General features: G+C 40.7%; 1 protein-coding gene across 1 annotated transcript in view; it reads left to right on the forward strand.

The window, feature by feature from the left end:
- Positions 1-12,876, forward strand: part of LOC148014870 (uncharacterized) — a 92,549-nt gene extending 79,673 nt beyond the window's left edge. The window contains exons 4-6 of the mRNA XM_087665142.1: positions 12,048-12,135; positions 12,228-12,289; positions 12,397-12,876. Of these exons, the coding sequence (XP_087521268.1) occupies positions 12,048-12,135; positions 12,228-12,289; positions 12,397-12,549 (303 nt within the window). The 3' untranslated portion in view covers positions 12,550-12,876. The remainder of the gene's footprint in view (positions 1-12,047; positions 12,136-12,227; positions 12,290-12,396) is intronic.
- Positions 12,877-13,145: the final 269 nt, after the last annotated feature.

Raw genomic sequence — 13,145 nt, forward strand, 5'->3', positions numbered from 1 at the left:
CTTGGCTCATGAATGACTAATACCATGGCAGCTAAGAAACACGTTTCTTTGAATTTGAAAATTATGAAACATTTCTTAAAGTACAAAATGTTTCTGAGAGTAAAAAAACGTGGACCTTTTTTTTTTGTGTGAGTTGGAACCCAAAACATGGTTTTTTGACAAAAACTATTGGGCAATGCTAAACATGATGATGATGATGTGTAATGACTTGTGAGGGCTTAAGATTTTGGACAAGAGATTGATTTTTTTAGTGATTTTGTTTAGTTATTAGGCTTTGTCAATCTAGTATCTATTTTTGTCTTGAGAGTTGAATATTATACGACTTTAGTATCATTTATGAGTTATTTATGATATATTATGATTCATTCTCGATTTTGACATATTGTCAGTTTGTTTTGAAATGAGAATCATGATCTTGCAACTTGACTCAGTTCATATTGTAGATAGGCTATTTAGATGTTAATTTTAAAATTTTTGTATGATATGTATGAATCATAATGTTTGAGTTTTAAACCATGGTCCAAAGATTAACTTTGACATAAGTGACAAGTCAATAATGGATCATGGATATGTAACGTTTTATTCTCAATTGACTCTATTATCACTCAAGCTCAATTGGCCATTCTTTGTTTAAGAGAGAGTTCCATAGATGTTTAGAACCTCTTTCCCTAGTCAAAGCTATTAAAAATCCCTAAATAAAAAAAACCTACGTTTCTTATTTTACTCCCTCTTGAAAGAAAGTTACGAAACACGTTTCTGACGTTTCGTTTCTAAACGTTTCTGACGTTTTTGGTTGTTATGACTAATACAAGTCCCTCTCCAATTGGGCCAAGAATGCTCTCTTTGTTTATCATATGAAGTATTTGATGATAAGTAGTTGTGCTTGTCTGTGGGTAGTGGATCCAAGTTTTCTCTCTCTATAGGAGACCACTAGTCTCGTGACACTCATCATCATATTAGTTGTTTTGAGATATCATCCAAGAAGGGGCTCTCTGTGTAGATTGTGAGTGTGAAAATGTTACATATGTTGGGTATGTAGAGTCTCATTGAATTGCTGATTGAGTTCATGTAATGGATTGCCAATGTTAGCAACATCTAATAGTTTGAAGATCCTTGTTAAGTAGATCTTCTATGTCTTGTTAGAGAAGTCGTATCTCGCATGTTGATGGGCCACCATGGGTGAACTTGAGATCTATCATGGATGACAAGTAAGCATGATCCATTTTAACTCTAAAGAGACATGCTAAGATTGCAAGGTCTTGAATATGAGATATGAGTATCAGAGGAAAGGTATATAGTCTACTGTGCTGGTACCATATCGATGGGGTAACATGTGAAGGCACTTGATGGAGGGTATTTAACTAGTCCATTGAGTATGGATAGTCCATATGCCGTACCCATCTCTATAGAATCTCTTCCATATTGTGTGAATTCTCCCATATCTTGAGAGGTCCTCTCTATCTCTAGCTCTTACACATCTTGCTCTTGTAACATCTCCTTAGATGCATCATGAAAGACACTTGGTGGCATGTGAGAAAAAAAGATAGATAGATAGATATATTAACGTCTTATAAGGCCAAAATCGGCCTATGAGACGAAATTGTGTACAATGTTGATTGGCACTGGACATCAAAATGTGACATGCTAGAAGATGGTGGTCAATAATATATTGTAAAAGAAGGCAAGGTGGTGTACAAGACAAAATAGTGCTCATATAGGGATGCCATGGAAGGATGGGATAGTACATCTAGCTGTGTAGCTCAATGATACTTGTATATAAAGTTCCAGCGACGAGTAATTAGGATTGATGTGTGAGAGAGAGAGAGAGAGAGAGAGAGAGAGAGAGAGAGAGAGAGAGAGAGAGAGAGAGAGAGAGAGAGAGAGTATATAGAAACTAGGGTGGGGGGATTGGTTTTTGAGTGGAGGATACATTGAGATACCTCTTAGACACGAATCTTGTCTTTCCTATAGGAGACATCCTAATTGCCGAGCTTGGCTCATTGTGACAGGCTACAACACATTGATAGATCCAATTGCTTGCTCAATGGATGGATAGAGACATTTGGGTTATCAAAGGAGAGCCTTACAAATGTTTAATGGGACCCAAAGGAGTGGATATTGAGAGATCCATTTTTATACATACCGTATGATGTGCCCTTCTTTGGCTACACAAGAAGGTTGGGGAAGAGGATATGTATGAGCACGATTGGAGCAAAAAAAAAGGCATTTTTTTGTATTTCTTTGTTGACTTGGAGGAGACTAGATGATAGCTTTAGATCTAGGGAGATTTCACACTTTTTAGATAATGCTATATAGGAGTTCCACAATTCGCACATGACTTGTCTATGGTAGGTTCCTCATAGGTTGTGTGAGATGTGTTAAAATATAAGGATGCATGCTAAGGAGGATCACTAATGAGCAAATAAACAATCATAATGAGGCATAAGCATTGACAAAGAAGAACAATTGATATTATCCAAGTATAATGCAAGTACAACTGATGAGAATGACTGACTGAATGAGCATGGGGATGAGTGCCTTTTATAGGCTTACAGTAGGTAGAGAAAGGTGGAAAGTGACCATGGTATTCACCAACTGTGGTTTTAATAAACCATGCATACATGACCTAGTCTAAGGCTTGATTTGCAATGTGTTTCTTTGCCTTGTTTGTTCCTTACACAGAGGCTATGGTGGATGTGATTGCACATTTCTCAACAAGATATGGAGTATAAAATAACATGGCACAACAAATGGAACTCAGGGAAAGAACAAAGACTAGGTTGGTGTACTTCCATGGTGAATTAGAATTGAGATCTCTTTGCTCAATAAGCAAAGTGTTACGATGGTGGATTTGTTGACTAGTGCTCTTCCATAGTAAACTAGATGGCAATCTAGATAGATTCTAGGCGAACAACTTAAAGCTTGCTCAATGATCTCTAAATGGATAAATGGACGATGATGGTTGTGAGATGGTGACTTTTTTGTATACCACAGATTTGGTTTTGGGAGGTTAACATGACCAACATTCCGTAATATTAACCTTTGTTGGTTGTCCAAGGAATATTTTCAAAATATTTCCTTATCATTTTAGTAGTCCCTAATAACTCCCACACCCTTGGAAGTCCATGTAATGTGCCTCCAAGGTTGTTAGGTATAAAAGGCACAGTACGATAAAATATGGTACTACTTGGTACCTTAACATTTTATAAGGTACGGTACGATCTTAGTACCAAAAAATAAAAACTTGGACTATTAGATGATAGGACACATATTAAGAGCTAAGATAGCAATGTCACTTGAGTTGATAAGATGAATGCATGAGGGTCACAAGGAAAAACCTCATTATGCAACATGCGCAACATTCTATGAATAGAGAGATGGGAGTGTATATGCAATACATCATACAAAAAAGCAAGTGTAGGGTGGATAGGCAGATAGGATCCTCATTCTTTTGTGTGTGTATGAGGCTTGGCAGTGAGAGAGAGAGAGAGAGAGAGAGAGAGAGAGAGAGAGAGAGAGAGAGAGAGAGGCTTTACTAAATTGATCTAGAAAGTGCCATCTCCATCAATGTTGAAACATTGGAGACCCATCTCCTTAATGGGCTTCATGTATAAAAATTTCTCTAAAGTGCTGGCTAATTGCCTTTATAGACATCTCCTTGACATTTTGCACCCCAATCAATACGCTTCATTAAGGGTAGAAACACTTTGCATAATGTGCTGAATGTGAAGATGGGAATTGAGTATGCCAAGCACTCTAACTAGGAGGTGATACAAGTGCAGTTGGATTTGGAGAAAGCTTTTGATTTCTTGGACTGGTCCTCTCTTGTGTAGAATTGATGCATACTATGGGTTTTGGGCCGTGTATGTCCGAGTTGATCTATGCCATCAATGCTGGTGCTTCTTCTAGGGTATGTTAAATGGTGGTATTACTGATCCCTTCCCCCTTGCACGCTCGGTATGTTGAGCCCTTTGTTTTCTGCCTTGGCAACGTATCTTGTGCTTATCATGTTATCCCATATGGTGAGCATTGGGCAGATGGCAGGTTTATCTCTTCCTTTTGGACAACACTTTGTTGCATAATTGCTAGTAGACGACACCTTCATGATCTTGCATGCAGAGAATGACAATCTTTGCAGGGCATTGGATGTTTGGACACTGTTTGGGTGTGCTTTTTGTCTTCATATTAATGTTGCGAAATCATCCCTCATCAATTGCATTGAATTTGACATCCAATCCTTGGGATGGCAAGGGGTGGTGGTCTCGTGTGGCAATGTTGTTAGACACTTGGGATATTCTTTGGGTGTTGATGTTCAGTCAAAATACTTACTAAAATGGATCTCCCAAAAGATGGAGGAAAATTTTATCTATTGGAAAACACAAGCGTGGACCTTTCATGAACGCCTTTAAGTAGCCATTTCTACCTTGGAACACCGCTTCTGTGAATGTACTCACCAAACATATCCATTTTATGTCATGGAAGGACTCCTTGCATGCATGTATCTCTTGGATTTCTTGGAGCCATGTCTACACCCTGAAAAGCTTGGGTAGTGGGGTGATTTTTGATGTATAGATCTATATGGTGGCCCTTCATTGGCCACCCTTCAGATAAATATGTACTTATCCTCATCCTTGGGTCTTTATAGTTTTCTTTTTTGTGGAAGACCGAGGTATTGTACATGGTAACACCAGCATATAGTCATCATGATGGCACATTTGGATACTTACTTTTCCACACCCATCTCCGTTTTGGTAAATCATTTGGTTTCTTCTTGGAGGTTTGTTCTTCAAAAGGCCTACTAGCATCCTACAAAGGATTGTGTGGAGGCAAATTCCTTTTAGTTGGAATTGTTGGCAATGTTGCAGCTGCTCTCTTGGGATAGGAAACAAGAGGATAGGCCCAAGTTCAATCATGTGGCATGTCTAGGTTTGTCTTGTGTTGCGAATGCCTCTTTGATGAGCCATGGGGAGTTGATGTCTTTTCGTACGTTGAGGAGACTTTTCCAGATTCCTCGTGGATACCGTGACTTATGGGGCTGTATTGAGAGGTTGATGCAATCTATGCAGCCTTTTCTTGCACTTGACTCAGATTGCCCTTGGCAAGATTGGGAACTTGCTAGTTTTCAAAAGGCTTCAGCTAACACGTGTATCATCTCTCGGCAAGATTGGGAGCTTGCTAGTCATCTTTGTCTTCAAAAGGCTTCTTCTTCCACGGTGCAAGCTATACCAAAAAACACGGCCTTACAACTTTGAGCTCATCCACGGTGGACAATTGATGGCCTTACAACTTTGAGCACTGTGGATAATTGATGGCAGCTCATTGGGGTGGGGCATTCATATCTGAAATGGAGAGCCATCTAACATAAAGGAGACTTAAAGACAAGTGTTGGAGCGCGTGGGTAGCGGAAGCGTGAAGATTTGCAGCAGAGGAAGTGAACAGGTGAGTGAGAGTGAGAGTAAGAGTGATGAACAGATTTGGGTGTATCAACAATGTGTTGGTACACAAAGAATAAAATGTATTTATACTTAGGGCCCGTTAGGGTGTATTCACATGTACAACATAACAATACACGTGTAAAATACACGGAGGTGAATAAAGGACCTTTACATCCCAACAACCTCCCACTTAAAGGTCCGGAGTGAACCTTTAACCAACTCCCACTAGTTGTATGCAATGCTCATGCTGAGCCTTGCCTAGACTTTTAGTGAGAACATCTGCAGGGTTGTCTTGTGTTTTGATCTTGGTCAATGTGATTAGACCATCCTCCAGAATTTGTCTAATAAAGTGATATCGCACATCAATATGCTTTGTGCGTGAATGATACATGGCATTTTTAGCCAGATACACAGCACCCTGGCTATCACATCCCAACACTGGAGTACTCATAGACATGCCGAGATCCTCTGCGAGTCTGCTCAACCATATAGCTTCCTTAGAAGCTTCAGTAGCTGATATGTATTCAGCTTCAGTAGTACTCAGTGCGACGATGTTCTGCAACCTGGAGCACCAAGAGACGGCCCCTCCAGCAACTGTAAAGACATACCCGCTAGTGGACCTGCGAGTGTCTAAGTCACCTGCCATGTCTGCATCACAATAACCCTGCAAATTAAGTGCACCCTGCCCATAGCAAATACACTTCCTTTGTGTACCCTTCAGATATCTAAGAATACTCTTGACAGCCTCCCAATGTGGTTTGCTAGGATTTGATATAAACCTGCTAACAACTCCCACTGCATGAGCAATGTCTGGACGAGTAGCAACCATAGCATACATAAGAGGGCCACAAGCTGATGCATAAGGAACTCCCTTCATAGCATTGGCTTCCATGTCATCTTTTGGGCTGTTGGCTTTACTAAGCTTAAGGTATGGAGGTAAGGGTACTCCGAGAGGCTTAGCTTCAGCCATGTTAAATCTTTCCAGTACCTTTTCAATGTACTTTTCTTGAGATAAGAACAGCAATTTCTGCGTTCTATCCTTACGAATCCTCATGCCCAATATATGCTCTGCATTCCCCAAATCTTTCATGGAAAAAGCTGATTTCAGCTGATCTTTGAGAGCATCCAAGCTAGTCTTTCTCTTCCCAGCTAACAACATATCATCCACATACAAAACAAGTATGATAGGGCTGCCATCTGTATCCTTTTTCATATACAAACAATGATCTGCATGGCTGCGCGTAAACCCATGAGAGAGCATAAAAGTGTCAAACTTTTTGTACCACTGCCGTGGTGCTTGTTTCAGCCCATATAAGCTGCGTTTTAGTTTACACACCAACTGCTCTTTTCCAGGAACTACAAAACCCTCGGGCTGTTTCATGTAGATCTCCTCATCAATGTCACCGTGCAAAAAAGCTGTTTTCACATCCATTTGGTACAGCTCTAAATCCAATACAGCAGTGAGAGCAAAAAGCATACGTAGTGTGGTCATCTTCACGACAGGTGAGAAGACCTCCTGGAAGTCAATCCCTTCCTTTGTGCATACCCTTTGGCAATCAATCTTGCCTTGTACTTGGGTTTCCCATCAACTGTCTTTACTTTGTAAACCCATTTGTTTGGAAGAGACTTTCTTCCTTTGGGCAACGACACAAGATCCCAAGTATCATTAGCATACAAAGATTTAATCTCTTCCTGCATAGCTAGCTCCCACTTATTGCTGAATTTGCATGACTTAGCCTCTTTATATGTCAGAGGCTCACCCTCATCATTAAGCATCACATAATGCAAAGAGGGGTCATACCTATGTGGCTGCCTTCTTAGGCGTGTAGACCTGCATACCCAATGATCTACATTCTCAGGAATCGGATCTACATATGGAGGCATGTTATTTTCAGCATTTATTGGCTGCTGTAAGCCATTTTCAGCATGCTGTTCATGCTGTACAGCACCTTCATTTTCATTTCCAGCACCTGCATTTTCATAATCAGCAAGTCTATCTTGCTGTCCATGACCTCCCTGTGCTTCTATTTGTTGTCCATCATCATCTGGCTCAAAGATAACCGGCTGATCATCAGTTTCAGCCTGTGGTACAGCACCATGAGGCTCATCATTTGAAGTAATAGGTGGTTGCAAATTCTGAAATTTGACCTTTTTCATGTCTTCATCAGAGGCTAAAGTACCTTTCAGCAACTTTGCCTCATTAAACACAACATTACGGCTGCGAACAATTTTCTTGGACTGAGGTAGCCACACTCTATAGCCAAATTCACCCTCACCACCATAGCCCATGAAAATGCCTTTGGTGGATTTCGGGTCAAGTTTATTCCTCAGTTCATTTCTAACATGCACAAAAGCATCACAGCCAAATATTTGTAAATGGTCATATGAGGCCGGTTTGCCAGACCAAACCTCCTCAGGAATGCCATTATTTAGGGACCTCTTTGGAGAGCGGTTGCAAATGTGAACCGCGGTTTTAAGTGCCTCTCTCCAAAATTCATGAGGGAGATTAGCAGTGGACAGCATGCACCGCACTCTCTCACATAGAGTCCTATTGTATCTTTCAGCCACACCATTTGAAGAAGGGCTGTAAGGGGCTGTAAGCTCCCTCTTGATCCCATGCAAGTCACAAAAGGACTTAAATTCATTAGACGTGAACTCACCCCCATTATCAGTTCTCAAGCATTTCAACTTTCTGCCTGCCTGAGTGGTCACGAATGCATGAAATGTTTTAAAAACAGCAAACACTTCACTTTTCTTTTTCAACAAATAAACCGAAATCTTCCTGGAACAATCATCAATAAAAGAGGCAAAGTATGCAGCACCACCCAATGATTTCAAAGGCATGCTACATACATCAGAATGCACCAAGTCCAATACATTTGACTTACAGGAGACACCAGAGTAAAAGGAATATTTCATTTGCTTTCCAAACTGACATTCATTACAAAAATCAAGTTTAGAGCCTTTTCTATCAACCCTCTTCAAAGAGGTAAGATCATCAGGTCCTTTCTGGCTCATATGGCCTAATCTCTTATGCCATAACTCCAAATGACAACCAATTTCAGCAATTGCAAGAAACGTGCCATTCAAAGCTTTACAGTGCAGACAATACAAAGTGCCCTTCTTGGTTCCTTTAGCAATCAGCATGGAACCCCTTTTTAATTTCCATAAACCACCACCAAATAGTGTGGTGTAACCATGCAAGTCAAGCTATCCAACAGATAGTAAACTCTTCTTGATGCCAGGCACATATCTGACATCTTTCAACACAAGTTTTTACCCATTATCCAAAGACAAGTGTATGGTGCCAATCCCATCAATGCTGCAAGCATGATTATTTCCAAGGTAAACCTTGCCATAACAGCCTGCATCAAAAGTAGCAAAACACTCCAAGCATGGAGTCACATGGAAAGAGGCACCAGAGTCTACAATCCAAGTCTGAGTGACACAATCATCAACTGACAAAAGTACATCAATCACATCAGCCTTGGTGATCTGCATATCCTGCATGTGACATACAAGGGCATCATAATCCACTACACATAATACATCAGCCTCTGCATCTAAGAGCTCCTCTATGACAACACTGGAGGCCACATTGGCATTTTCCTTGCCTTTACCTGCCTCAGATGCATCTGTCTTTTCCTCTTTCTTCTTTTTGTCTCCTGCATTCTTCTTTCTCTCTTGTTCCTTCTTGTAATACTTGCAATCAGGCTTCTTGTGGCCCTTCCGACCACACTGATAGCATGTAACATCACTCTTTTCTTTTCCTTTGCTCTTGCTCCTGCTTCTCTGTCCAGCATTTGCATTTTTCTTTTCAGTCCTGCCTCTAACATTATAAGCTGAGTTGCTGCCTTTTCCACTAGACTTACGTCTAATTTCTTCATTCAAGATGGAACCCCTCACACCATCATATCTGAGATTGGGGTTATTGCTGAGAGAAACAACCAAAGTCTCCCAAGAGTCAGGCAATGTCATGATAAAAAAGATCGCCCTCAACTTATCATCAAAATCCAAACTTGCATCCTTGAGCTGATTTAAAATGCCAGTAAATGCACTCAAGTGCTCAGCTGCAGGCTTGGACTCATCCAGCCGCATATTCACCAACTTGCGCATTAAATGCACCTGATTAACAGGTGTGGTGATCTCATAGGTAGTCTTCAACTTCTTCCATATTGCATGACCAGTGTCTAAACCCTTAATGTCTGTCAAAATGTCATCAGTGACACCCATCTTTATATAAGCCACAACCCTTTTATTGACTTTGGCCCAATCCGCCTCAGACATTTGTGCAGGTTTATCCATTTGCAAGGCATCCTCACAATCCTTTAAGAACAGTATGCCTTGCATACGATCTTTCCAAAGATCAAAGCCCTGACCATCAAATTGCTTGATTTCCATCAAACTTTTAATGTCAGAACTGGAAGAAGTTGCAGCCATTTTTCACAAGTACAAGTGTAAAAAACACTGAACTGCAAGAGCACAAGCTAAATCAGCAAATACATTGCTGTTCTTGCATAACCAGCAATAATCCTCTGCTGTTTTGACATAAACCAGCCACTGCGCAGGCAAATAAATGCAGAAATTTATCAAATTCTGCACAAAATCCCAAATTTCCAGGTCCAAATGTGTGCAAATGTCACCCAAACTGACTCAGCTGAGCAAAATTGCATCAATACATGAAAAGCCCCAATTTTCCTTGGTCCAATGCCAAGAAATTTTACTCGGTTGGAGCAAAATTCCAACAAATTTTGAAAAATCCCCAAATTAATTGAGGTCAATGCGCACAATGTCTGCAATTTCTGACACAGATGTCACTGTCAAGCATAAACAGCATCAAATCTGGGAAAAGCCCCAAATTTCTAGGTTCAAATTTGACCAAATCTGAGAACTGTGCTTGCGCGCGCGAACTCCCGTCAGTGGCAAAAGGGTTGCTTGCAATAAACCTTAGAGAAATTTAAAAAATTTCTGGAAGAAATAATGTGTCGAATCACCCCGTCACCAACCGTTGACTATCGCGTTGCCCGTCAGATGCCACGCAGCCTGCGTGAGCTGTCGCCTGTAGTCGTTGACCTGTGCCTGATGCCACGTAGCCTGTCCGCCTGCGCCTGATCAAAAAACGACCTATCCTGGCTGCTCGTGACCTGTTTGACTGTCGCTTAATCAAAAAACGACATGTCCTGCTTGCCAGGTCAAAAACGACCTGTCCCTGTCTATTAGGCCGTCGCTTGCACAAAACGTGACCTGCAACACTGTCGCGTGACTGTCCAGCACATACACGTGCCTGGAAACAGTGACGACCTGACCTATATGAGTGACGACTTACTAATTTCTCGCGAGCGAAGAGTTGGTGTTGTCTCACACGGACTTCGAGGAGCGCGAGCACCTTAACCTCAGCTCTGATACCAGTTGTTGGAGCGCGCGGGTAGTGGAAGCGTGAAGATTTGCAGCACAGGAAGTGAACAGGTGAGTGAGAGTGAGAGTAAGAGTGACGAACAGATTTGGGTGTACCAACAATGTGTTGGTACACAAAGAATAAAATGTATTTATACTTAGGGCCCATAAGGGTGTATTCACATGTACAACATAACAATACACGTGTAAAATACACGGAGGTGAATAAAGGACCTTTACATCCCAACAACAAGCATATGGGACTGTTTTGGGGTCTAGGAGGTTCGGAGGAAGCCCTCTAGGTGGTTTGTCATACAATTGACATTATCATAGTGACCTAGGGGACAGTAGCTTGTGATGGTGGACAGAGGCCCAACACGGATATGAGGATTTCCAAGGGAGATTATTCATTCACTATGTGGGAGCAAGGGAAGACTGCAAGGTGACTTTGAGCACATGGGGGAGAGGGCAGCTCTCATTCATATCAGACTTCTTATATCTCTAATGCATCTTGTAGTCCTATATAGGGCTTATTTTGTTTTTCTATGTAGGAAAGTTTGTCAGTAGATTTTTCTCCCCCTTGAATAAAAATGTGGCGAGGTCAGGATAACCAATATCACAAAGCTCTGTAGACTGCTGCAATGGTCAATGGAAGAAGAGAGTATGTTGTTAATTTAGATCTGCAAACAAAGCATGATTGGGGGTGATTTATATGGTCCATAGAACTCAAAATATAGACAAAGCAAAGACTTGCGAGAATGTCAATTATGAAATTTACTGAACAGCCAAATAAGATTCCTGTATTGTATTCAGAAATCTCTATCTCACATAGCAAGGTAGTATGTGGCAGGGCAATCTCAATGGGATGTCTATGGCCCCTCATACTTTCCTTTGGATTTGTGGTCTGTTGCCTCTGTTATTTGCAGGCGAGAAATGGCCCCCAACTTGCTGTTCTGTGTCAGCAGTTGGGACACAGTAGCACTATCTCATGCACGTTAGAAATGACCTTTATATACTTCATAACTGTGTGTGTGCACTTTGCATATGTTCTGAGATGTTAGATTGGATGGTAAGCAAATGTTGTGTGTATGCTGGTGTACTAGCTCAGCAGTCTGGGTTTATTTTTAGGGCTTTGAAGAACTTTGGATATAAATCATAGAAAGCAGTGAACAAAGCATGATGATTTTTTCTTCAGTTTTCAACCAATTATGACATTAGGTGCGCACTGTGCGGGTTGAGAAGCGCATGAATGAGGTAGTGAATAGGCTGAACAAAACAAAGGTTGAAAAAGTTCCAAACTTGAAAGGTATCTCATTGCAGTCCTCATATATAAAATATGCTGTATGAATCGAGATTCAATTGTGAAATTAACAAACATCCTCTTAACATAATTTGCAGCTGAGAGAGAAGCATATGATGCTGCAGAAAGAGCTGAGAGGAAAGCACATCTTAGAGATAAGGTATTTTAGTTTCTGTATGATGCATCTGCATTTCGAAACTTGATTTTTTGAGTTTTACCATGTGCTAACTGGTGGGAAGTTTTTCTGTTCTTGATCTGTTTTAACAGAAACGGAAAGAAGAACTTGAACGCATGGAGAAGGAAAGGCAAGCAGAAATCAGGAGCTATAAAGGTTTCATGGTGGCTGAAAAAATGACCTCAAACAAAGAAATCTCATCTAAAGGGAAAAGTCTCCAGGAACTGGAAGATGATTTCATGTGATGCCAACATGAGCATTGATTGAAGCTATGTTCTGGAAGTGGTCAGTGAGGTGCACATACACAGCATACTTCCAAGTAATGATTTGCATGGCTTGTAACTCCAGAAAGGTCTCTCTAATCTGATTTTATAATCTGGTATTGTATAACCTGATCAAAGATCTGGTTGCTTTATAGATGATGTTCAAAAGCATATCATTTGCAATGGTGCTTTGGTTCTGTGTTTGTAATGTATGGCATGAGTAAAAGGCTGGCCAAAGCTCAGAGGTGAAAACGCCCTTCTGTACCTGCTGTTAGCAAGTTTCTATACGAAGAACCTGATTTATTATTAGACCGTTAATGCTTTTTGTTAAACAACTGAATACATGACTGGATTTCTGGTTGATTGATCAGTTAATCTGTGTGTGATATTGCAAGTACTAACACACAAGAAAACAATTGCAATCTCTCTTGTTCTCTCGTGTTTCCATGTCAACATATATCATTTATTATTCCATGCCAGCATATATCATTTACTAATTCTGTTTACCTATTGGTCTCATATATCTTTTTGGCTCACATGCTTGTGAGAGTGCGTTTGCACATCCCATGCATGTGTTC

The sequence above is a fragment of the Lygodium microphyllum genome, chromosome 24 (assembly GCF_053477565.2).
Source record: "Lygodium microphyllum isolate KBCC chromosome 24, Lygodium_microphyllum_v1.1.10, whole genome shotgun sequence".
In the NCBI taxonomy this organism is placed as follows: domain Eukaryota; kingdom Viridiplantae; phylum Streptophyta; class Polypodiopsida; order Schizaeales; family Lygodiaceae; genus Lygodium; species Lygodium microphyllum.